The sequence below is a fragment of the Girardinichthys multiradiatus genome, chromosome 6, assembly GCF_021462225.1.
Source record: "Girardinichthys multiradiatus isolate DD_20200921_A chromosome 6, DD_fGirMul_XY1, whole genome shotgun sequence".
Lineage (NCBI taxonomy): Eukaryota > Metazoa > Chordata > Actinopteri > Cyprinodontiformes > Goodeidae > Girardinichthys > Girardinichthys multiradiatus.
The window spans coordinates 25117735-25144086 of NC_061799.1; the positions used below are offsets into that span (position 1 = coordinate 25117735).

The window sequence follows — 26352 nt, forward strand, 5'->3', positions numbered from 1 at the left end:
TTAGTTTTTTTTTTATTAAGATTAGTTTTTTGTTTGATTGAATAATATTGAGACAAATTTAACTCCATTAAAAAAAATGTACATTTACTATGTCTTGCAAAAGTTGCCATGCCCATTAAACTTTCTTTTTGCTTTGTCAAATTACAAACACATACTTCATTGCATTTTGATGGTATTTTATGTAACTGACTAACACAAAGTGGTGCATAACCGTGGAAGTGAAAGGAATCTGATACATGGTTTTCTAAATTAATTACAAATGAAAAACTGAAACATGTGATGTGCCTGCAAAAAATTGGCCTTGATGGAACAATGACAAGAAGAAAGCCACTGTTGAATGAAAGCCAGAGTAAGTCCCTTTAAAGTTTGACACCAGCCATGTAGGAGACACAGCAATCATGTGGAAAAATGTGTTTTGGTTAGATAAGCCCAATTAGATTTTTTTGGTCTACGTACAAAACTAAGTGTGTGGCAGAAAACTAACACTGAACGTTCTCTCTATCAAACATGTTGGTGGCAGTATCATGCTGTGGGGATGTTCTTCAACATAGAAGAAAAACCATGGACCAGGGGAACTGGTCTATTGTTCTTCATAGACCAGTCCCCCTGTTCTTCAACCAGGGGAACTGGTCAGAGTTGATGAGAAGACGAATGGAGCTAAATACAGGACAGGACAGTTCCCCTTAACATGCAATCAGAGCTAAATAGAATGATATAGGTTGAAGCATTTTCATGCATTACAATAGCTTCCTCAAAGTCCTCACTTAAATCTAACTAACAAATTATGGGAACACTTGAAAATGTTTGTTCACAGAAATGATCCATCCAATGTGACTAAGCTTGAGGTATTTAGCATGTAAGAACGGGCTACAAATATCAGTTTCTTATTGGGCAAAGCTGGTACTGACATACCCCAAACGAATTGTAGCTATGATCACAGTGAAAGGTGGTTCTACAAAGTATAGAATCTGTCTATATACAAGTTATATACAATGCAGACACCAATTTTTCTTTCAAATATATATATGTACATACATATATATATATATATATATATATATATATATATATATATATATATATATATATATATATATATATATATATATATATATATATATATATATACAGGGGTTGGACAATGAAACTGAAACACCTGTCATTTTAGTGTGGGAGGTTAAATTGGACCAGCCTGGTAGCCAGTCTTCATTGATTGCACATTGCACCAGTAAGAGCAGAGTGTGAAGGTTCAATTAGCAGGGTAAGAGCACAGTTTTGCTCAAAATATTGAAATGCACACAACATTATGGGTGACATACCAGAGTTTAAAAGAGGACAAATTGTCGGTACATGTCTTGCTGGCGCATCTGTGACCAAGACAGCAAGTCTTGGTCACAGACTTGCGGTCTTGATGTATCAAAAGCCACGGTATCCAGGGTAATGTCAGCATACCACCAAGAAGGACGAAGCACATTCAACAGGGTTAACTGTAGATGCAAGAGGAAGCTGTCTGAAAGGGATGTTCGGATGGTAACCCGGATTGTATCCAAAAAACATAAAACCACGGCTGCCCAAATCACGGCAGAATTAAATGTGCACCTCAACTCTCCTGTTTCCACCAGAACTGTCTGTCGGGAGCTCCACAGGGTCAATATACACGGCCGGGCTGCTATAGCCAAACCTTTGGTCACCAATGCCAATGCCAAATGTCGGTTTCAATGGTGCAAGGAGTGCAAATCGTGGGCTGTGGACAATGTGAAACATGTATTGTTCTCTGATGAGTCCACCTTTACTGTTTTCCCCACATCCAGGAGAGTTACAGTGTGGAGAAGCCCCAAAGAAGCGTACCACCCAGACTGTTGCATGCCCAGATGGAAGCATGGGGGTGGATTGGTGATGGTTTGGGCTGCCATATCATGGCATTCCCTTGGCCCAATACTTGTGCTAGATGGGCTCGTCACTGCCAAGGACTACCGAACCATTCTTGAGGACCATGTGCATCCAATGGTTCAAACATTGTATCCTGAAGGCGGTGCCATGTATCAGGATGACAATGCACCAATACACACAGCAAGACTGGTGAAAGATTGGTTTGATGAACATGAAAGTGAAGTTGAACATCTCCCATGGCCTGCACAGTCACCAGATCTAAATATTATTGAGCCACTTTGGGGTGTTTTGGAGGAGCGAGTCAGGAAACATTTTCCTCCACCAGTATCACGTAGTGACCTGGCCACTATCCTGCAAGAAGAATGGCTTAAAATCCCTCTGACCACTGTGCAGGACTTGTATATGTCATTCCCAAGACGAATTGACGCTGTATTGGCCGCAAAAGGAGGCCCTACACCATACTAATAAATTATTGTGGTCTAAAACCAGGTATACACACACACACACACACACACACACACACACACACACACACACACACATTTAATGGCCACTTTATTAGGTACACCAGCAGAAGACCGCACCGGGTGCTACTCCTATCAGCTAAGAACAGGAAACTGAAGCTACCATTCGCACAGGCTCACCAAAATTGGACACTAGAAGATTGGAAAAACGTTGCCTGGTCTGATGAGCCTCAATTTCTGCTGCGACATTCGGATGGTAGGGTCAGAATTTGGCGTCAACAACATGAAAGTATGGATCCATCCTGCCGTGTATCAACGGTACAGGCTGGTGGTGGTGGTGTAATGGTGTGGGGGATATTTTCTTGGCACACTTTGGGCCCCTTAGTACCAACTGAGCATCGTGTCAACGCCACAGCCTACCTGAGTATTGTTGCCATAATACATAATAATGGTTCTGCTGGAGGTTTCTGCCTGGTTCTGCTGGAGGTTTCTTCCTGTTAAAAGGGAGTTTTTCCTCTCCACTGTCGCTACATGCATGCTCAGTATGAAGGATTGCTGTAAAGTCAACGCCAGTGACTGTCCACTGTTGCTACATGCTCATCTAGGAGGAGGGAATGCTACAAATTTCTGACTCGATGCAATCTGCTGGGTTTCCTTAGATAGAAAAACTTTTTATCCAATTTGAATAAATAACTGTATCTCACTGCACTGTTCAATGGTTAGGATTAATTGAAATGTATGTACCTGACTTTTGTGAAGTGCCTTGAGACATGTGTTGTGAATTGGCGCTATATAAATAAACTGAATTGAATTGAAACTGAATAATACTTTAGAAATACATTAGTCTGGTAGATCAAAGCCCAAAACATTATTTTGTGCAGATGACATAATAAAATAAATTCTTAGGATAGGTTAATTATAATATTTGATCCAGATTTCCCAACTTGTACCATTTTTACATACAGATTACATAGCAAAATAAACATAAAGATACAAGTGTTACTGGGCTATACATGCAGTACAATGAAACATTTTTATGCCATAAGAATGATTAAATGTGTTTAACTGAAACCACCTGAGATTTTAAAATCCCAGACGTTATCCATTTAGATTTAAATGTAACCCAAATCTAATGAAATTGTTATATGCATCAGATGTTCTTGACCTAATGATTGAGGAAGTTACTCAATGCAGATTGCTGCTATTGTTACAAAGTCACTGTGAAAGCAGTGTTTAAGTGTTTAAGTTCAATTAGAGCTAACTTACAACAACAACTACAATATGCAAGCGGTGGATGGCTGAATGTTTTTCTCTTTTCTTTGGTGGTCAAATTATCCAGATTAGTTGCAGATGTAAGTTTTGCTTAAACAGACATTGCCTGACCTAAATGACATCATCTTGTTATAAATACTTACACTTGGAGAGGAGAAAGACGAAGCCTGGAAAACTCAACCTGCCTGCTGAAATTTTGAGAAACCGCCTCCAGCAATGTCTCAGAGAAAAAACAGAGAATCAAATCTGAGCTGATAACTCCTTATGTTACAGTTTATGGTGACACTTAAGGTTTGTACAGGATGCTTTCCTACTTTGAATGAGAAAAGATTGAGATATTTAAATAAATCACAGGATCAAAACATTACTTTTTCTAGTCAAAACCTAAAATACTCTAGTGTTAAAACTGGTTTGTGTCAGCTTATGATCTACCTGATTAATTTTCTTCTGACTCTTCTCTGCTTGTGTTGCAGCTTAACTATTTTGCTAAAGTAATGGGCCATCTCTCGTTTGTCAAGATACTCTATTAACCTCACAAAATAATCCTAATCAACAGTTATTCAGTATTATTCAGTCTTTGTGATTTTCTTTGAACTTTGGCTTCTGTTTTTTTTTTTTTTACAGATTTCTTTTGTGCCTTTCTTGTACTTGACTATGACAGTTGTGCAGTGGGTGCTTGAAATATTAAATGGAAACAGAAAACTGCTTCATTACTAATTTGTTATGTGTAGGGTCAACACCGGTTCATCCCTTGTGTTTTGGGGCTTTTTTGAGGTCTAAATTACTCATAGATTAGAGGCAAGTGGCTTAATAAACTAGAAAACTAGACTGAAAATAAGCAACAATGCTGCCAATGTCTGAACAATTGAAGTTGAAAGACTTTCAGAATGTCTGAAGAAATATTGCTCATCTGACTGCTTTGAAGCGAATTATAAAGAAATTAGGGATAATTCATCACTTTTGCACATGTTTGTACTTTGCATTTTTCTTCTGTTGTCTGTCCCTTTTAAAGCCAACATCTCTCCAGTCTCCAGTTTAAGTTGGATTTGTTTCTTAAAAATGTTTCCTGTATTTTTTAATATATAAATAGCTGTAATATGTGCACAGTGCAGAATCATTTTGTTTGAAAGTCAGAGTAAGACAGAGATGTTGGTTTTGTCTCAGACCTTGTGAGAAACTGCTGTTCTATACTCACCACACCCCTCTAATGGCCTGTGGTTATGTAAGGGAGTGGGATGGATAAAGGGAAAGTGCTGAAGCTGTTCCAGATCCTGACTCACTCTGCCCTGCAGGCTTGCACAGTTTCAGGCCAGAATTGTTCGTCAAATATTATCTTTGGCTCAAAGTAATTTTGCTTTTTAAAGTGTAGTGTAGCTCTTGCTATATTGTAGTCAGGCTATCATGGTGTTAGAGGGTTTAACAGTAATGGTGGTAGATCTTTGACAGATCAGCTTCTTTATTAAATTAAGAGAAGCAAAGACATAAAACAAGCATTGATGGTCTTTTCTGAAAACCTCTATTTTGGAAACTTTGAACTGTAATCGGATGTCACCAAAGTTAGTGTTGCTTCGGTGTGTAAGTTTGCCAAAACAATGTCGGACTCCGTAATTTTCTCTGGTCCCCTCCCTGATCTGACCAGTGACGACATATTTAGCTCCATGCTGTCATTCAACCGCTGGCTGTCTAGGTGGTGTCCAGAAAACAACGTGGGTTACATTGATAATTGGCAAACATTTTGGGGAAAACCTGGTCTGATCGGCATCCATCCCACTTTGGATGGAGCAGCTCTTCTTTCTAGGAATCTGGCCGAATTTATTAGTTCTCCAAACCTCTGACAACCCAGGGTTCAGACCAGGAAGCAGGGTCGTAGTTTAACACTCCTCTCTGCAGCTTCTGTACTGCTACCCACCCATTACCCTATTAAGACATTGTCTCGCCCACGGCCAAAATTGAATAGATTGAAAAATAATCTAAAACGAGGAAATCAGGAAAATCTAATAAAAATAAACAAAACTCAGACTAAAAAGAAAAATAAAACAATTAAATGTGGCTTACTGAACATAAGATCTCTCTCTTTAAAGACTTTGCTTGTTGGTGACCTGATTTGTGACAATCAGATTGATTTATTTTGCCTCACAGAAACCTGGCTGCTGCAAGAGGATTATGTTACTATAAATGAGTGAACTCCTACTAATTATTTAAATTTTCACATTCCTCGAAATACTTTCTACTAATAATAAATAATAAATACTAATCTTTCAGTCCGATTTATTGATTAGTCCCAGACCAATCAATGGCTACAACTCTTTTGAATATTTAATCCTTAGTTTTCCTCATCCAAATTGCAAAGCACTAAAACCACTTCTCTTTGTTGTTTTGTACCGTCCACCAGGCCCTTACTCTCAATGTTTAGATCAGTTTTCAGACCTTTTATCTGATTTAGTGTTAAATACAGATAAGGTTATTATAATGGGGGATTTTAACATTCATGTTGACAATGAAAGTGATAGCTTAAATATAGCCTTTAATGCTATCTTAGACTTAATTGGCTTTGCTCAAAACATTAACAAACCTACCCACCTTTGTCTTCATTCTCTGGACCTTGTGCTGACATATGGCATTGAGTGTAAAGACACATTATTTTCTCATAACCCTGTCCTGTCTGACCATTTCTTAATAACCTTTGAGTTTAATTTAACTGAGTACTCCACACCTGATAGAAAATTTCATTATAGTAGATTATTATCAGACAATGCTGTAACAACCTTTAAATAATCTGTTCCACTTTTGATTTCCTCATTATCACAGAGAAACAAAGTGGAGGGGAATAATTTTGTTTCTGCCCCTTCACAAAGTGATTCTCTTGTTCATGGTGTTACTTCATCATTGCGTGGTGTATTAGACAATGCAGCCCCTTTGAAAAAAAGGTAATTATCCATAAGAGGCTAGCTCCCTGGTTTAAGTCAGAGCTACGTACTTTAAAGCACAATGTTAGAAAATTGGAGAGAAAATGGCGCTCTATACACCTAGAGGATTCCTACTTAATCTGGAAAAATAGCCTACTGTTGTATAAAAAGACACTTCACCAAGCTAGGACAGCTTATTTCTCATCATTAATAGAAGAGAACAAGAATAATCCTAGGTTTCCTTTTAGTACAGTTGTGAAACGACTAAAGGAGCTACATTAACATTTACTTTTCCTTCCCATAGAAAGGACTCCTGGATCAGTGCTTCTGTATTCTTTGTGTGTCTCTGCTCTGTTCTCTCAAACCCCCAGTTGGTCGTGGCAGATGGCTGCTCACATTGAGCCTGGTTCTGCTGGAGGTTTCTTCCTGTTAAAAGGAAGGTTTTCCTCTCTACTGTTGCTACATGCATGCTCAGTATGAGGGATTGCTGCAAAGTCAACGCCAGTGACTGTCCACTGTCTCTACATGCTCATCCAGGAGGAGGGAATGCTGCAAGTCACTGACTGGATACAATCTGCTGGGTTTCCTTAGATAGAAAAACTTTTTATCCAATTTGAATAAATAACTGAATCTGACTGCACCGTTCAATGGTTAGGATTAATTGGAATGTATGTACCTGACTTTTGTGAAGTGCCTTGAGATGACATGTGTTGTGAATTGGCGCTATATAAATAAACTGAATTGAAACTGAATTGAATTAAGTTTGCTTGTATATGCAGTTCCTTAAAATAGTATTCACACCTTTTGTCACATTTTTGTTCCACAACATCCACAAACTTCAATATATTTTATGTGACTGACCTTCTCAAATTTATGCATAATTGTAAATTAGAAGGAAAAGGACAAATGTGTTTAGTTTTTTACAAATTGGGGTATTTATATTCACCGCCTCTCAAACAAGACTTTGTAGAACCACTGTTTGCTGCAAATACATCTGGAACTCTTTGTGAGTTTGTTTCTATCAGCTTTGCAAAATAGCTTAGACTCAGTCAGATTGGATGGAAGGAGCTGTTAAAAATTAATTTCTAAAGGTCTTGCCTCAGATTATAATGCGGCCCTGGCTTTGACTGGACCATTATAACACATGTCAATTCTTTGATTTATAACATTCCATTGTAACTCAAGCTGAATGCTTATGGTTGTTGTCCTGTTGCTCTCCTCGAGTCTTACATTGTTTGCAGCCTCTAACAGATTTTCTTTCAGGATTGTCCTGTTAATTACCTCCATCCTTATTCTCATGAACTCTTCCCAGCTTTGTCCCTGCTGAAGAAAAGCATCCCCACAGCATAATGCTGCCACCAGCATGTTTCAAAGTGACGATCATGTGTCCAACATCTTGTGAAGAATAAAGCCACATAAAGTATTTTGCACGAACACCAAACAGTTCAGTTTTTGTCTAATCTGACCAGAGCATATTTCACATACTTGCTGTGTCCTCTACGTGGCTTTAAAAAACACTTCTTATGACTTTCTTTTAACAGAAAGACAGAAGTAATAGTTTACTGTTTACAGAAGATCCTTTGTCCTTATGATGTTTTTTGTTTACTACTTCTGTGAATTCTGAGGGCAGTTGGTTGCACTGTATTGCATGTAGGGGAACAGAGTAAAAGGGAATCAATACAAACACAAATAACTTTAATTCAAGTTTATGAATAATTTCCCCTTCTTCACAATTATGCACTACTTTATACTGGTCTATCACATAAGAACCCAATAAAACACGCTGAAGTTTGTTGCTGTAAGGCAGCAAAAGGTGAAAAATTCATAGGGCATGAATACTTTTGCAAAGTACTGCATCTTTCATGCTGTTACTATATTGCACATACAGTCTCTCCAGCTGTTATAGTTGCTTCACCACACTATTTGACCCAAAATGAAGTTATTTAATTTTGACATGCACTGATATTTCTAAAAAAAAAGGTCAGATTTTCTGTTTTTTCACTTGTTTTCCCCACTTGTTGGTTCTGTTTCAACCCCAAATGGAACCATCCCACCCAGAGTGGACAGAGGAGTCAGTGACACTTCTATGAGGGGAGCAGAGACAAGAGGAGGTGGGTGGGTGGGGGGTGCTTGGGTAATGCTGGGAGGCTCTAATAAAATGTAATCCTATTATATGGTTCCCACTAGAGGGCAACAATAATAAAGGTTTCCCTAATAACATGAGGAGACCAAACCCAAATGGAAAACAGCTCCTCAGGTCAAGTCCCACACTTGTACATATATCCTCTCATTAACCCAATTGCTTTTGGGCCACATTACACCAACAGGCCTTTGAGATTTAGCCGAGATGGTGAGGCAAGAGTTAAGTCAAACAAATGTGTTTCATCAAACTGCAGTTTGGGCTGCTCTGCATAAAGGAATTGAAGGGGGGAGGATGAGGAGGAGTGAGGGAATGTGTGCGTGTGGGAAGTTGGAAGCAGGGCCTTGAGGAAACCAATCAGAACTTCTCCACCCTCCCTCTGCGAGTCAAAACCGCCGGGGTCTCAGGTGTGTGTTGCACAAGCTAATACCTCCCAAACTTGATTGTTTGTGCCGGAGTAATCAGAGTTTTGTAAATGAGAGTTTGGGAAATGATAGTCCAATCATGGTTGAGCGTAATCACAATATGGTACACCACAAACTGGAAATCTCATGATGGGACTTGATGACTTGGTAAACCCCACTGACACAGACTACAAATAGTTATGGAGTTTAATTCTTTATCGTGACAAAAGTGAAATTAATTTTTTTTTTTGTGGAAGAGACACAAAAATGGCTGTAGGGCCATCAGAGCAGCTTATTTACAAGCTTGACTTGATTCTATGATTTTCTTCAACCTTTCTGCTTAAAATTGATAAAAATACAAACTCATATTTTTGCAATGTGTTAACACGATGAATGAGTTACTCCTCTTCCTAGCTTTCTCATATAGAGGCAGTGTAATATATATCATAACTGACAAAGTGAAAATATCAATCATTTTCTCACGACAGCTCAAGTTATTAAGTGAGCCAGTGTAATAGTATTACAAAACCCAGAATAACAAAGTTATTTATCTCCTGTTCTTTCTGCATGAGTGTACGCACGTGTACGGGGGGCCGTGTGTGTGTGTGTGTGTGTTTGTGTCTGACAGCACCAGACGGAGAGAGTGTCGCATGCCTTCCTCTTCCTGTACCACCCTCCAACCCCTGAGCCGCAGACTCAAGGCAGTTTCAAGAATCAAACAATTTCACGCAGCTACTGGAGGAGGAAATGAACTGAGCCCAGAGCAATAATAAAATTATACAAATGTTATTACAGACTCGCCTGCTACTGTCCTACTTTAATTCAAATTTGGGCACTCCAGGCAGCGCTTGTGGGAGAGACCTTCCTGAATAAATCAACATTAGCTTACGTCTAAATTATTAAGGAAGTGGGAGACTTTCTTGTTTATAGTATGAATTATTAAACAAGTGTTTAACGCTGTTTTTCTCCACAAATCCCCAAATATTAATTGCTAATGATCTTTAAGGTGTGGGTTTTTATCTTTCTTGCCCCTTCTGTTGTGGGCTGAAAATTAGGAGTTTTCAACTTCCATGAATCTGCCTGCTCTAAAAGAGATAAACAGAAGGTATGCTTGTATGGCATCAATGTAATAAGTGAGTAAATCTATACTTATAACATTACATACAGTATTTATAATTGTTGTTTTTCATAGTTTCTCATATTACAACTAAGAACTTCATTGTATTTAATTGAAATTCTATGTGATAGCACAACACAAGCTAGCGTGTAATGTTGTGTGGACTAACAAAGACTTTTTCTAAAAATAAAGAATATTCAGCCTTTATAAAATCCATTCAAAACAACAGCCTTTAAAAGTCACGTAATTAGTATATAGAGTCTACAAGTGTATACATGCTTTTCTATGTAAACACAGTTATTCAGTGAAGTCCTCACAGCGTTGTTAGCGAATATTAGTGAAGCATCTTTAAGACCAAGAGCACACCAGACCAGTCAGGGATGAAGTTGTGGAGAAGTGTAAAGGAGGGTTACCTTATAAAACAATCTCCTGGGCTTTGAACGTCCCACAGTGTACCCTTCCATAAATAAACCAAAGATTGGCAAACAGTCCTTCTACATATATTGACAGAATAGAACACAATACCTTTATTGACAAAACACAAATGTACAATGAGTTTAAAAAGCTGCTCCTTTGCAGTACAGAGATGTCAGAGTATAAATAAAAAAGGAAAAAAAAACTGTAAAGTAGAATAATAAATATGTTATTGAATTGTAATGAGAGCATTAATCAGAGAAAGAGGCAAGTGGCCCTTTGGTAAATATGGATGAGCTGTTGAGATCCACAGCTTAAGGGGGAAAAGCAGTTGATAAAACAACTGAGCTTTACAAGTCTGGAATTTATGGAAAACTGACAAAAAGAAAAACGAATTCATTAAATGTCCTGTTTGCAGTTTGCCACAAGCCATGTAGGGGAAACAGTTAACATGTGGAGGAAGGTTCTCTGGTCAAAAAAACTTTTTGTGTGGTAGAATAGTAACACTACACATCCCCCTGAACACATCATCTCTATGGGGAAACACGGTGGTGGCTGGATCATGCTGAGATAACTTTCTTGGATGGCACTAAATACAGGACAGTCCTGAATGTTAACCTGTCAGAGGCTGCAAAAGACTTGCAACTGGGAATAAGGTTCACCTTCCAGGTGAACAACGACCCTAAGCAAACAATGGACTGGTTTAGATCAAAGTACATTCCTGTGTTAGAATGTCCAAATCTGAATCCATTTGAGATTTGTGAAATGAATTGAAAAGTCTCCAGACTTTTAAAGCCGGGAGAGACATACACCAACAGACTTGCAGCTGTAATTGAAGGAAAAGGTGGTTCTTTAAGATATTGTTTCAGGGGCCTGAAAACAAAAGCACACCACACTTTTTGATTTTTTTTTGCAAAACATATACCCTCCCGCCCCAAAAACAATAAATAAAAACAAAACAAACAAAATCTATGTATGCCTTCTCTTTAACACAATGCAATGAAGTTTGTGCTTCTAATGTGATAAAACGTGGAAAGGTACAATGATTATGAATACTTTTGCAAGACACTGGAGCTTCTGTTGGTTTTTCAAAATAATATTATAATAATATTATCAGTTTTCTGTTTGCCATTTTTCAAATAAACCAGTGAAGTTGGTAACAAACACTGCTAAAAACTGTTGATCTGTCATTTTCTATTATATTGTTTTAGATTTTCCTAATTGCACTATCTGCAGAAACCTCTCTGAAGTTAGTCAGCATACTTACATTTGTACATTTGTCTGGTGTAATCTCCTGATGTGATTGACAGTATGCATAATTCTCCTTTACACAGGGAGTAAACACAATTGAAATTGCCAAATGTTTCCACTCTGCGTTGCCAACAGAAGTCACATTTAGTAAATATTTAAGCATTTTTAGGCTCCATCGCTAAAATCCTGATAGGCAGCTTGTAATGGAGGTAGAAGATGATGCTGCAGCAACACTTTAATGTTAAGTACACATTTTACTTTCAAAAATAGAAACATACTGAGAACACAATTTTTTTCAGGCACTTTGATTAAAATTATGCAACCTTCCACTTTCTAAACAACTCTTCCAAAATTGAACAAGTGCCAGAAACATGATGGCTGACCAGAAAGAGTACTTCATGAATAACTTGCTTATTTTCCGATTTGACTGCTGGGTTGTGTGTTGGAATGCAGCACCTAATCCTCATGTGTAGTTGTGAATTAATGCTCTGGACAAATATCAAACAAAATACGGCTCCGACTTATGAATAAAACAGACTTTTTTGCACCCAACTCTGAAGTGCAACCTGCTCATTCAAGGCTCATGGCTGCCCTCACATGGACAAAATGAAATCACAGCTCTGCAAGCGTTGCTCCCACTTGGCCAGTAGGTGAGGCTATAGTTCCACTCACATGGACTGCACTGAAGCAGTGAGGAAGGAGCTGATTCATGAGGGAATAAAAGAACAATTTTGACTTAACATCAAAATTATACTGCTATTCTCCGCTGGCGAATGTAATATAGTTGCACCATGTAGACAGCTTGCAGCAGGGTCCTCCAAGAGAGAGAGCAAGAAAATCAAGAGCACCTCCACTTTTAGCAAAGGAAATGAAGTGTAGACATATAACAGATCACCTCTATTTCCCATCACAGAGTACTATCATTTCCTTGGCCCTCTTTTGATGGAATGAGATAAAATGGAACTATTCTCAGCAGGGCAACTCCGAGGAGCACACAAAGTGGACATTTATCTGACAATAGGAAAGGATAATCAACAGATGAAGAGTCCAATCCATCACTGGGCTGAAAAGCTTTTTTGTCTGCATGCCTAGCACCTACTGCAAAGGAAAATTTATATAAACCTGGTGCAAAAAGCAAGGAAATTTGTGCTTGGGTGAACATTTCTTTGTTGTAGCATTGCTAAAATTGTATCAATTTATTTTCCTTTAAATATTACCATATTTGCTGGAAAAATGCATTTGTGAGTTGAGAAACAGAGATGAATAAGTGGGCAGCACCCATGAAAAACTTGACAAAACCTCTCTGCCAACACCAAACAGCTTTTGGTGGAGGTAGAGTGATGGTGTGAGGTGGCAATTCCCTCACAAAAAAGACTTTGGCTTGCTGTCATTGGAGGCAATCCCAATGCAGAGAGATGTTGAGAAGAGATTCTGCAACCAGTGGGAATCCTATATCTCCACTCTTTGGGGCCAGACTCTGTTCTCCAAGATGTCAGTGCTTCCCCAGCAGATTGAGCTTTATCAGACACTACCTCCAGAATTTGGTCTGCCTGTAGTCCTGACCTCAACTCATTAAACAATTGTGAGATCAGCCTGAGCATGCTTTTTTGTACCAGAGTGACTAGCGCCGCCATGCTGGCTGACTTGCAAAAAACCTGGTTGTAAGATGGGATGCTGTCCCACAGCAGTGTGTGACCAGACAAGGTAACCAGCATGAGGAGTAGGTGTCATGCTATTGTGGGTGTGTATGGTTCTCCCACACTGGGGGGCCTGTTTGTTATATGAATGAACTGCCAGTAAGTGTTGGTTCCTTCAAATGTCGATCATACAATCCAATAATTGACACCAAACAAGAGTCATTAACAGAATAAAGATGATCTGGCTTGCGTTTGAAGGGCTTAAATCACTTACTCAACTCTGCTGCTCAGGCTACAAATGCTTTTTCCTTTTAAATGTGGCACAAATTAAAGGGAAACGAACATGCCTTCCAACAGTATGGACTTTACTGCCAAAAAGCAATAAATTGAACAAACAAATTTGCTTACTTTTTGTGCTAAGTATCTCCTATATTGTCACAGAATTTCTCATAAATGTGTGAATGCTCTGATAAAAATAATTGAAGGAAAATGAAAAAAAAAAATCCTTGATCATAGGAACTTCTCAGATGCTATTTTTTTTAATTATTATTACAACAAAATTACATCTTATACTTTCAAACTGAGAAAAATACAATCAGCGAAACGGACCCTAGGTGTAATATATGATGATGGTGAGCAGTTCATTTGGGACACAGCACAAGCAATCAAAGAAACTTATCAAAGTAAAAGGCTTTTCGATGCTTTTATTATGGACTCTGAATTGCATTTGATCATCTAAAATAATTGGACTGATTAGGCCTAAATTGGATAGTTTGGTACTTAACAGAGATTTATTATTTTTAATAAAAAAATACTGTGGGGCTGCACGGTGGCGCAGTTGGTAGCACTGTTGCCTTGCAGCAAGAAGGTCCTGGGTTTGATTCCTGGCCGGGGGTCTTTCTGCATGGAGTTCGCATGTTCTCCCCGTGCATGTGTGGGTTCTCACCAGGTACTCCGGCTTCCTCCCACAGTCCAAAGACATGCCTGTTAGGTTAGGTTAATTGGTCTCTCTAAATTGCCCTTAGGTGTATGAATGAGTGTGTGCATGTTTGTTTGTGTGTTGCCCTGCGATGGACTGGCAACCTGTCCAGGGTCTACCCTGCCTCTCACCCATAGACTGCTGGAGATAGGCACCAGCTCCCCCGTGACCCACTATGGAATAAGTGGTAGAAACTGACTGACCTTATTATTTTTTAAGATTTATGAAAATATTAATCAATGTAAAAAAAAAAACACACAAGTTAGTACCTTGTATCATTATCTTTATAAAGCACAAGATGTACATCAGACAGATGAAGTTGCTCTATGGCATTTGTTTTATTTAGGGTGGGATGGGGGGCTAGAAGAAGGTACTATCCCATTCATGTAATAACATGTGCTACAAAAAATAGATATTATCTACAAAGCATCAAAAATTGCATTAAAAAGAAAATTAAAAAAAGTTTTACAGTAACAGACAGCACAGTAGCAGAAAGCATAACAAGCTGTTTCCCTGATTAATACACTGAAAATGGGGAGATCTGTGATATAGCTCTGCTCTTGCAGCTTGTCAGAGCTGTCTTACTTTGCATCCGTAATGTGCTTAATGATCACAAGGACAATCCTGTCTTTTATTACACATACAGAAGGCAGAACAAATGTGACACTAATCCAAAAATAACAAGGGTGCATATTCCTCCTAACTCCTCCAATGCAGCAAGATGACCCCTCTTAATTTGCTGACCCCCGCACACATATTTCCCTACCACAATGCAGCACTGGCTATCATTTTAGCAGGGTGTATTGTGTGCAGAAACAATCATTCAGAGGGTTCCTGGGGAAGAGTATTGAATCGGTTGCAGATATTTTGAGGATTTAGCTGTAATGCATTAACTTTATGACAGTAGAAGTAATACAGCCTTGTTGTGTCTCTGGCAGAAATTATATTCCGCTTTTCAGGGGGACATCATCAAGATGGATATCCCAAAGTTTGATTGTCATTCTTCTTTACAAATTGGTCTCCATTTCCAGTGCACGTGATAGTCATACAGAGGACAGTACTTCTCCCGATGACTCCTGGAAGGGATCGATCTTCTCCACTTTCTCTGCTAGATTGATGTTATGAATGGAGCCTGGCTTGATGACGGTCTCATCACTTTCCACCACTTTGTACTTCCCTGTCGAGTCTTTCTTAAAGACTTGCTTCAGCCTCTTCTTCACCTCAGGGTCAGGACAGTAAAGGTATTCATACAAAGCTGCAGCAAAGGTTCCTCCCAGAATGGGGCCCAGCCAGTATACCTACAATAAAAAGTGAGAAAAAAACCCCTAGTTAGCAATCTGGTTAATGAGTGCCTCTTCAAATATTTAGTGTCTACACTATCATGCATGTGCCAAACACTGTCATTTCTGTTACATATGATTTGAGTTAAACTCTAACACATTGTGACTGTAACACATTGGGCAGGAATGATTTTATATTAACTAACATATGACACTAAGTTTTACAGGTCAGGTTTAAGCCTGAAAGCCTTTTAAGTGATTATCTGATTATGCAGAAAACGTCTTTAATATATAAGAAAGCTACAGTTTTAAAATAAAAATAATGTTGCTGTATATGATATGATAACAACATGGTACTTACTCAGCTTTGCTATTTCAAAACTAACCAAACAGTTATGAGCTAATTATTTAGTCGAATTTCGGTCAAATAAAATTTTTAAATCACTTGGCCTGGGGTAAAAAAACCTAACTCATAGTCAGTTTTATTCAACACCTTCATTGGTAGCATAAATATTATTTTTAATGTAAAATTCTTTTGTACTTTTGATGAGTGCATGAGTGAATGAACGAGCAATGTGAGTGTTTAATAAGTGCTATATATGTTGCAGTTTGGTTTTGCAAGTCAGATACTTTGGACATTGAGAAAACTTGCTAACTAAAAGAATTAAAGAAACATTGAATTAATGACATAAATTAGGATGATTTTTCATGTCTGCTATAAAAAATATTTAAACTGAAATCCTAAAGGTTTGCAAGTTTTACCTGGGTCACCTTTTACCCTTTTAAAAATAAATGCCATTCATAACTGACTGTTGTGAAGTGCCTTGAGACAACGTGTTGTGAATTGGCGCTATATAAATAAAACTGAATTGATTTGAATTGAATAATTGGATCTGTTACAGGGCTTTGAAATTTAACTCACCTAACTTAACAGAAAGTTATTTCTTTCTATTTTTTCCTGCTATTAGCCACTGTTAGGTTTTTACACATTGAAATCATGCTTATCTTTGATGATCTGATTTCTTTAATCACAGGATCATGGAGTGACATTCAGCTCAACAATGTGTGGCAGCAGCTGGAGAAAATACTTAAAACTTCTTAATTGTAAAAGTGCAATTGCATCAACAATCATTTAATTTGTGTTCGTGCGTCCATTATTTCATGTATGTTTACTGCCCCCTGCTGCTTCTTTTTCATATATTTTTTCCAAACCTCTGTTCTGAGATGGTTGTGGATGTGTTCTGTTGTGCATAGTTTGACAAATGTTACAATAAATATATTAGTTTACAAAAGCCTTACATCATTCTGTTCAACAGTTGCCTCTTACCCAGTGGTTCTCAAAGTTAAGTGTGACCATTGCCGGCCCCAAGGAACGAGCTGGGTTCATGCTGGCTCCGGTGTAAGGAATCTAAAACACACATACCATTCCTGATTTTTATCTGAAGGATTTAAGATTATAAAATCTGACACAAACTCATACTGAACCAAAATTAAAGCTTATGTTTCTGTGAAATCAAGGTTTGCTAAAAGACCAAAACTGTGCCACTAGTAGCATCTATTTTTCTGCACATTCATTTGCTCTGCAGGGTTCAGGAAGTCTCTGGAGATTGGTTGCCATGCGATGGCAGCCTCCAGTAAAGATCTGCACAAATGAATGTGAGTGCACTATCAAAGACTGACAAATTGCACCCTGAGATTACTTATTTTCATTCAGCTAAGGAAATCTGAGCCTTTCGTCTGTATTAATGTTGGACACAGTTACTGACAGAACCTACACATGTTTAATCTTTATTGCACTAACATATAGGAAAAGTTACTTACTGCAAATAGGTGTCCTATAGCTACTGCAAAGCCAATTGCTAGGCTTGCAGAGCCACTTAGGTCTGTGCGTTTGGGATCACACGAAGCGAAGATAGTGAAGACAAGTTCAAATGTGATAAAAAGCTCCACCAGAAGGGCATGTCCTAATGAGATGTTGGAGTTTACCTTGAAAACAGAATATTCCGTTTAAGATGACAAAGGACATTTAGAATAGATTTGTTAGAAACACAGAACAATGGAGACACTGTAGCTGTTACCATCGTCACACCAAGAGATCCTCGAACATCTGCAGGTGTGACTGCGTAGAGAATCCCAGCTCCGGTGATGGATCCCAGGCACTGAGCCACTACATAGAACATACCTTTTGCCAGGCTCAGCTTTCTAGTTACAACCATTGCTGCAGTGACAGCTGGGTTTATGTGGCCTCCGCTGATGTGGGCGAAACACTGAACCATGGTGGCGATGCTGAGGCCGAAGCAAAGGGAGATGAGCACCAAGTCAGCCGGGGGGGGCTTTTCCTCCCCACCAGCCCAGTTGATAGTGGAGCCAAGACTGAGAAGCACAAAGATGATGCTGGCCAGGTATTCTCCTGACACAGCCCTCCAGAAGCTTTTTGTCCAGATACCTTTAAAAGCCACCATTAGGCTCTGACAGTTAGAGCAGGACAGGAACCTCCTGGCAAAAACAACAATGAGAAAAATCATTGGCCTACTTGTGTATTCCTGGTGGCTCAATGTGGCTGGGAATGTACTGAACTTTATCAGAACAGCTACCTGCAGGCAAATCATTTATATCACCACCAAAGATTTAAGACAACGATTTTCTTTGACAAAATGATTTACAGAAGAGTCTTTAAACTTTGTGTGGAGAGACAAACTATCATATTCCAGCACAAAAACATAGTTAATTCAGTAAGCTTTAGAGTCTAATTGTTAAATTTGGATTACAATAAAAAATAAAGACATGTCCATGTACATTAAGAAAAATCCTGAACTGAAATAAAAATATGAATACAAATAACTTTTTAACAAACTTGTTTTAATATAAACAGTCAGTGAATGCTAAAACTTACCTAATGCAATGGCGTGTTCTGTCTCTCTCTGTCCCCGTTGTCTGTGATATGATTTCATTCATATGTCCTGATGATTTGTTAAATCAGGAGAGACACCTATTCTGTTATCACATCTACAATTTTTAAGTCCTAATGCATGTGGCCTACAGGGTTTACAGCAGAGCCGCTGGAAGTGTAGAAGTGCAGCAGGGAGCAACACGTTGTGTCCTGGGACTGCAACCAGTAGCTTTATTGGGCGGGTACTAAATCATCCTCTCACAGGAATTAGACAGCCTATTCAGGGAGGGAGGAGTTAAAGGGAACGCTTATCATGCAAGGGTGACAGCACAGTTACGCAATCAGCTTCTGTGTCATTATCAGAGGATGTGAGATGTGTAGATCTAAAACCTTCAAAAATGTTTTGTTCCTCCAAAAGCAATTTCTGAATGTCATTATGTATCACAAACCAATCATATCTGAAACTAAGAAAACCTAAAAATCTACAAAATATCTACTAAAATTGCTATTGGTTTTTAATATAAAACAAAAAGCCTTTTGAATCACAACCTAGAAAAACAGGAGGTTCAACCATATATGTACATTACAAAGCAAAATAGTTACGTATAAAAACATCACGTTTTTACCTCCAATAAAACACATTTTTTTATTAATACTCTTGAAAGACGAACATATTACAATACAAGTTATAATTTTCCTCCTGTTCTTATATATTTACAGCACTGTGTAAAGGTTTTAGGCAAATGTGAAAAAATGCTGTAAACAAAAAATGTTTTCAGGAATATAATGAAGATTGTTTATTTTTATCAATTTACAAAATGCTAAGTGGGCGAACCCAAACATACAGCCAAAGTCATTAAGAACTGTCTTTGGCGTAAAGAAGAATATCACTTACTGGAAGTGATGGTAAAGGTCCTTCTCAAAATATTAGCATATTGTGATAAAGTTCATTATTTTCCATAATGTCATGATGAAAATTTAACATTCATATATTTTAGATTCATTGCACACTAACTGAAATATTTCAGGTCTTTTATTGTCTTAATACGGATGATTTTGGCATACAGCTCATGAAAACCCAAAATTCCTATCTCACAAAATTAGCATATTTCATCCGACCAATAAAAGAAAAGTGTTTTTAATACAAAAAACGTCAACCTTCAAATAATCATGTACAGTTATGCACTCAATACTTGGTCGGGAATCCTTTTGCAGAAATGACTGCTTCAATGCGGCGTGGCATGGAGGCAATCAGCCTGTGGCACTGCTGAGGTCTTATGGAGGCCCAGGATGCTTCGATAGCGGCCTTTAGCTCATCCAGAGTGTTGGGTCTTGAGTCTCTCAACGTTCTCTTCACAATATCCCACAGATTCTCTATGGGGTTCAGGTCAGGAGAGCTGGCAGGCCAATTGAGCACAGTGATACCATGGTCAGTAAACCATTTACCAGTGGTTTTGGCACTGTGAGCGGGTGCCAGGTCGTGCTGAAAAATGAAATCTTCATCTCCATAAAGCTTTTCAGCAGATGGAAGCATGAAGTGCTCCAAAATCTCCTGATAGCTAGCTGCATTGACCCTGCCCTTGATAAAACATAGTGGACCAACACCAGCAGCTGACACGGCACCCCAGACCATCACTGACTGTGGGTACTTGACACTGGACTTCTGGCATTTTGGCATTTCCTTCTCCCCAGTCTTCCTCCAAACTCTGGCACCTTGATTTCCGAATGACATCCAGAATTTGCTTTCATCCGAAAAAAGTACTTTGGACCACTGAGCAACAGTCCAGTGCTGCTTCTCTGTAGCCCAGGTCTGGGGAATGTGGCACCTGTAGCCCATTTACTGCACACACCTGTGCACGGTGGCTCTGGATGTTTCTACTCCAGACTCAGTCCACTGCTTCCGCAGGTCCCCCAAGGTCTGGAATCGGCCCTTCTCCACACTCTTCCTCAGGGTCCGGTCACCTCTTCTCGTTGTGCAGCGTTTTCTGCCACACTTTTTCCTTCCCACAGACTTCCCACTGAGGTGCCTTGATACAGCACTCTGGGAACAGCCTATTCGTTCAGAAATTTCTTTCTGTGTCTTACCCTCTTGCTTGAGGGTGTCAATAGTGGCCTTCTGGACAGCAATCAGGTCGGCAGTCTTACCCATGATTGGGGTTTTGAGTGATGAACCAGGCTGGGAGTTTTAAAGGCCCCAGGAATCTTTTGCAGGTGTTTAGAGTTAACTCGTTGATTCAGATGATTAGGTTCATAGCTCGTTTAGAGACCCTTTTAATGATATGCTAATTTTGTGAGATAGGAATTTTGGGTTTTCATGAGCTGTATGCCAAAATCATCCGTATTAAGACAATAAAAGACCTGAAATATTTCAGTTAGTGTGCAATGAATCTAAAATATATGAATGTTAAATTTTCATCATGACATTATGGAAAATAATGAACTTTATCACAATATGCTAATATTTTGAGAAGGACCTGTATGTCCCCCACAGAGCCCTGATCTCAACATCATGGAGCGTGTCTGGGATTACATGAAGAGACAGCAGGATGTGAGAAAGTCTACATCCACAGAAGATCTGTGGTTAGTTCTCCAAGATGGGACAACCTACCAACCGAGTTCCTTCAAAAACTGTGTGCAAGTCTACCTAGAAGAACTGATGCTGTTTTGAAGGGAAAGGGTGGTCACACCAAATATTGATTTGATTTCGATTTCTCCTTTGTTCATTCACTGCATTTTGTTGATTGATGAAAATAAATGATTAACACTTCAATTTTTGAAAGCATTCTTGTTTATAGTAATTTCCACACCTGCCTAAAACATTTACACAGTACTGTAGATATATTTGTCTACAGCTCATCCTCTACCGTAAGAACAGCAGCTTCTATTCATGTCAAATATTTTAGTTATTTCTATTAATTTGCTTTATTAATTAAAATGGGAAAAGGAAAAGAAAGTTTCTTTGAGTTTTGTCAAATGTCACCTCACTGTTAAAACAAGACAAGACTCTTGCTATTGTTCAACAGGTATAGGCTTCCGGGATTAACTTCAATAGAGACATTTTTAACAGTCTGGTAGTATAAAAAGGGTCTAAATGTGAGGTTTTATTGATGCTTAACAACTCCCTGCACAATAAAGCATGACACTTATTGTAGGTCAAAGAAGAGGGAGCAAGCAAATTAAGTCCCAAATCTTTCCTGATATCATTTATTTCAAATTTTTGGTCAATTGTACTTTACTAAAAGTGTACAGTGCTTTTTTAAGTCCTTAATGTAACAGATCTATAGAGATAAACATTACAAAAACCTAGACTTTCAAAAACAAAAAACATTAAATCAAACAATTGCAACTCAAACTTTTTTCTTAGATGTGCCTGTGATGCAAATGTGGACGTAGAAATGACCTATGACAGAATCTATGTTACTGATTATAAAGGAACAGTGAAACATCAATGTCTTAATCCATCAAGACAATAAGCAATCTATAAATATATACAAATAATATATATGGCTACAAAAATTTATTTAAATTACAACATTTTATGTAGACAGGTTACTACATATCTAGGTTTTATTTGCATTTAAGATGCTGGTAGGAATAAGGATATTAACTTAAATGCCAGTGATGTTGAACAATGATTATCAGTGCAAGCCCTGACAAAATAGACTGACAATGATTTTTTTAGTGTTCAAACATTTAGTTAACATTTTAGTAACCTTGCTATGGAAGGACGCTGCTGAGGGTTTTAATGCGTTAATATATGTACTGTGTTAATATTTGCCCAGCATTATCTCATACTAGCTCTGTGGAGAACCACCTGAGCCATCATAAAAATTCAGAGGGAACCGAAGGTGACACTGAAAAAATGTGAAACATTTTGATTCAAAATTATTATAACTTCCTATCAACATATCATCAAACATAACGGTTTTGATTTTTGATGACATATATTCTCTGTTTCTTTGTTTCCACACACAAACTATCAAGTTCAAATACAGATTTTGACTCAAGTTCTGAACATCTTTAGGGAGAAAATCAATGCTTTAAATCTGTATGTTATAACAATGTTTATGTGAATAATTGTGTAAAATGTTATGACTAATGTTGTAGGGTGCTGTTTTTTAGTATGTGAGTGTAAGTGTGCCTCTATGTGAATGATGCACCCAGAAGATGGATGGATGTGGATTGGTTACCTAAGAGGAGATTACCTTTAATGTGACACTGCCACAAACCGCCAGGCATTCATCCTGTGCTCAGACCCACAGAATTTAACAGCAGGTTTTAATTTTATATCGTGCTTATATTTTTACATTTTGCCCAAGTATGAAAAGCTGATATCAGCAGGTTAATCAGTCAGACTATATACTTGGCAGACACACCAGTCAAAGCTTCACAAATCTAGTTTTAAAACAGTATTACCTTAACAGAAGTGATGGGTGGTGATATATTTTAGGTTTTCAACTGTCAAATATTTATAACAGCTTGGAGCTTGATTGATCCTGAAATATTTTTCTCTGTTGTGTCTTCATTTTGTTGATGAATGGTAATTTGAAAAATAAAAAAACTGAAATTAATCTCATCCATTGTGACTTTTATAGTCTTTTATAGTCGTTTTAGTGTTATGTTGCAGTTCACATATATAGCTATGATGCCAAATGATAATTTTAGTAGTTTAAGACAGAATAGGTACTTCTGCTATTTGAGAGCAAAAACACTACCTGTTTAAGCGGTCCATTGTTCCTTTGAGCACAACTTTAATGGGGCATTGTAATTCATTTATTCGGTCTTTTTAAATGATCGTAACTTCTAGCTTAGTGCAAAATGGTAAAATGAGTCCTAAAATTGGATTTTAAAATCAAAAGCTTTATGCAATAAAATTGAAGTCAATGCAGTTAATTTATTACTCCCTCAACACATTATTACCACTGCCAGCTTAATTAAGAGGTATTTCTGGTTTGACATCACTTAATTTATTCCAGTAAAAGCACACTAGCTTCCATTTTTCCAAAATAGAATGAACAGTCATCACTGTAGCATCCAGAGACTTAAAACCCTGAGTCAAATACATTGATTTTAATGCTGAAATAGTATTTAATATCAAGCTAAGGAGGGGAATATACAGTTTTCCACATAAAAAAAACCCTCCAGAATATAAATGCTTGCTGTTATAATATTTCAAACATCAAACCAGTTTTTGCAATACCAGTCTTGAGGAATTCCCTGAGTGGTTTTTTTTTTGTATGTCCTTTTATAAACAAGGCAATCAAACTGATTTAAATGCTGGGGTAGTTGCATGTTTGAAATGGTACTGTAAATAGAAGCCAAAACTCATGAAACACAAACCTTAACAATTTATGCATGCATACAGTTTTATTTACAAAATTAAATACGGCCAACAGGCTTTCTCATTATAAATCAACATGTAAATCTGCACACCATACCCACTTAATTATTGATGACTTACATAAATCGTTTAACAACGTTTCAGTATCATGAGGAATTCCTGGATTCAACTGGAATAGTTCCTCCGGGCATCAGACACATCAGAGGAGCCCCCTCTTGTACTAATTAAAATCTTGCCTAAATTCTTCAGATTTGTATGTGTCTAGATTGCAGTTGAGTAAGTTTATGCTTGTTGATACAGTATATGTTCTCTTTTATCGGGAAAATGCCCCCTAGATTATGCATTTTTGTTTCAAGTAAAGCAGCTTAATGTGAATTTAAAATTACTGCTCACGGTTTCAGATGAGCAACCTCACATAATCAGTATCATTAAACTAAGATATTAAATTGTTATAATGTTAAATTGTGATTTCTTTGAAGTAATTTTTGCTTTGATCTGCATGTATTTATCATGGGGTTGCTTTTAATCATCTTTTTGTCCAGCTTCTCATTAAAAAAGAAAAATATGGACCCAATTATGCTGTCAAAGAACAGGTCAATATCAAAATTAGATTTTCTTTCAAAATGTTTAGAGTGGGTCATTTTTAATCAACTTCACAGTTATGTGGTTGCTAATTCCATTTGTGAAAATTCCAATCAGATTTTAAATCTCACTGCAGCACCGAAACATATTTTCTAATTGTTGTAGAAACAGACCAGATTTAGATCTTTCATCAGCCTTCAATACAATGGATCATGATGTCCTATTGTCCATACAACAACATGTAGGAGTTTTCTCTAAATTGTCCTCAGGTTTTGCTGTGCATGTTTTTTGTCTCTGTGTTGCCCTGTGCTGGACTTGTCACCTATCCAGGGTGTGCCCTGCCTCATGACCAATGGCCGCTAAAGATAGGCACCAGCTACCCTGCAAGGATAAGCCGATATAGACAACGGATGAAATGCTTCTTCTCTCCACCTATTCTCATCTGTGGGATCATCGGCTATCCATTCTATTTTCACATTTTTTAATGTTTATGTTACTATCTGTGTCTGTTTTTAGAGAACGTTTCCTTCCATTGCTTTGCAGACAACATGCAGGTTTGGGTACATCTTGACCTGGTCAGATTCAATTCAGCAGAACCCCTGTAGAATTGTTTCAGTGACAGTGATAGTCGTGGTCCTCTGGACCTCTCTCCTTACGTCCACTCTGTTATCAGGAATCTGGGGTGTCATTTTTGGTCGCTGCTTAAAATAAGAAAAGCAGATAAGTGCAGTTGTAAAATCGGGTTTTACAAATGCACTTGTAAAAACGTCACATGTAGCGACAGTGGACAGTCACTGCCGTTGACTTTGCAGCAATCCCTCATACTGAGCATGCATGTAGCGACAGTGGAGAGGAAAAACTCCCTTTTAACAGGAAGAAACCTCCAGCAGAACCAGGCTCAGTGTGAGCGGCCATCTGCCACGACCGACTGGGGGTTTGATAGAACAGAGCAGAGACACAAAGATAACAAAGAACCACTGATCCAGGAGTACTTTCTATGGGAAGGAAAAGTAAATGTTAGTGGATGTAGCTCCTTTAGTCGTTTCATCTAGAAAGAAAGAACAGATAAACCTTGAGCCAGTTTTCAAGGATAGAGTCTGAAAGAGAGGACATAGAGTTAGTCACAGTAGAAGCTCAGTCAATTGCTATATCTAGGAGAGAAAAAGGGTTAAACACTCAAAGACAGGGCCATGTGGATCATCTGTAGAAAGTGAGCATTACGTTGTTGCCAGCAGAAGCTTGGACAATGCCCCTCTCCAGAAAGGTGTCACAGGTAGACACTGAGTCAGGCCAGGTGTAGCTTCTAGGAAGAGAAAAGAGAGAGAACATAAAGTTAAAAGCTGAAATAACAGCAAATAATGTAAAAGTGGAGAGTAGTGTGAGAATGTAGCGAAGAGGGTGAAAGTGGTCATTATGTCCTCCAGCAGCCTAAGCCTATAGCAGCATAACTACACAGATAGTTTCAGTTTCAGTTTATTTATTTCTATAGCACTTATTTACAACAATGTCGTCTCAAGGCACCTCACAAAGGGTCCGGAACGGTGCTGGGCCGCCAGGGAGGCCAGACCAAACCACTGAGTGCCAGAGCCCGGCCACCCCAGAATGGGCCACGTGTAGGGGCACTAAGTAAAATAATAAACTGATAAATTTTGTCCATCTAGAGCCCATTGATGGCCATTGTTATACTAAAAATCACAAGTATCGGGATACCTCTCTCTGTCAGACTGATTATAACCATTGGAAAAGAGAAGGTGTCATACAGGTAGCAGAAATGGAGGGTGTGTT

General features: G+C 38.2%; 1 protein-coding gene across 1 annotated transcript; it reads right to left on the minus strand.

Moving 5' to 3' along the window:
- Positions 1-14788: 14788 nt before the first annotated feature.
- aqp4 (aquaporin 4) lies at positions 14789-18874 on the minus strand. The gene is made up of 5 exons (XM_047368925.1): positions 18648-18874; positions 17833-18250; positions 17576-17740; positions 17082-17162; positions 14789-15772 (listed from the first exon to the last, which is right to left on the minus strand). The coding sequence occupies exons 1-5, from the start codon at positions 18707-18709 to the stop codon at positions 15518-15520; spliced, it is 981 nt and encodes a 326-aa protein (XP_047224881.1). The 5' UTR covers positions 18710-18874; the 3' UTR covers positions 14789-15517.
- Positions 18875-26352: the final 7478 nt, after the last annotated feature.

What these genes read in the sequence shown, in the direction of transcription:
- aqp4 (XM_047368925.1), bottom strand. Translation starts at nt 18,709, where the DNA reads ATGAATGAAATCATATCACAGACAACGGGGACAGAGAGAGACAGAACA. An exon ending in AGAACACGCCATTGCATTAG is followed by an intron (nt 18,251 to 18,647) that starts GTAAGTTTTAGC and finishes TGTTTTTGCCAG; the next exon opens with GAGGTTCCTGTCCTGCTCTA. An exon ending in TTAACTTTGAGAACCACTGG is followed by an intron (nt 15,773 to 17,081) that starts GTAAGAGGCAAC and finishes TTTTTATTGTAG; the next exon opens with GTATACTGGCTGGGCCCCAT.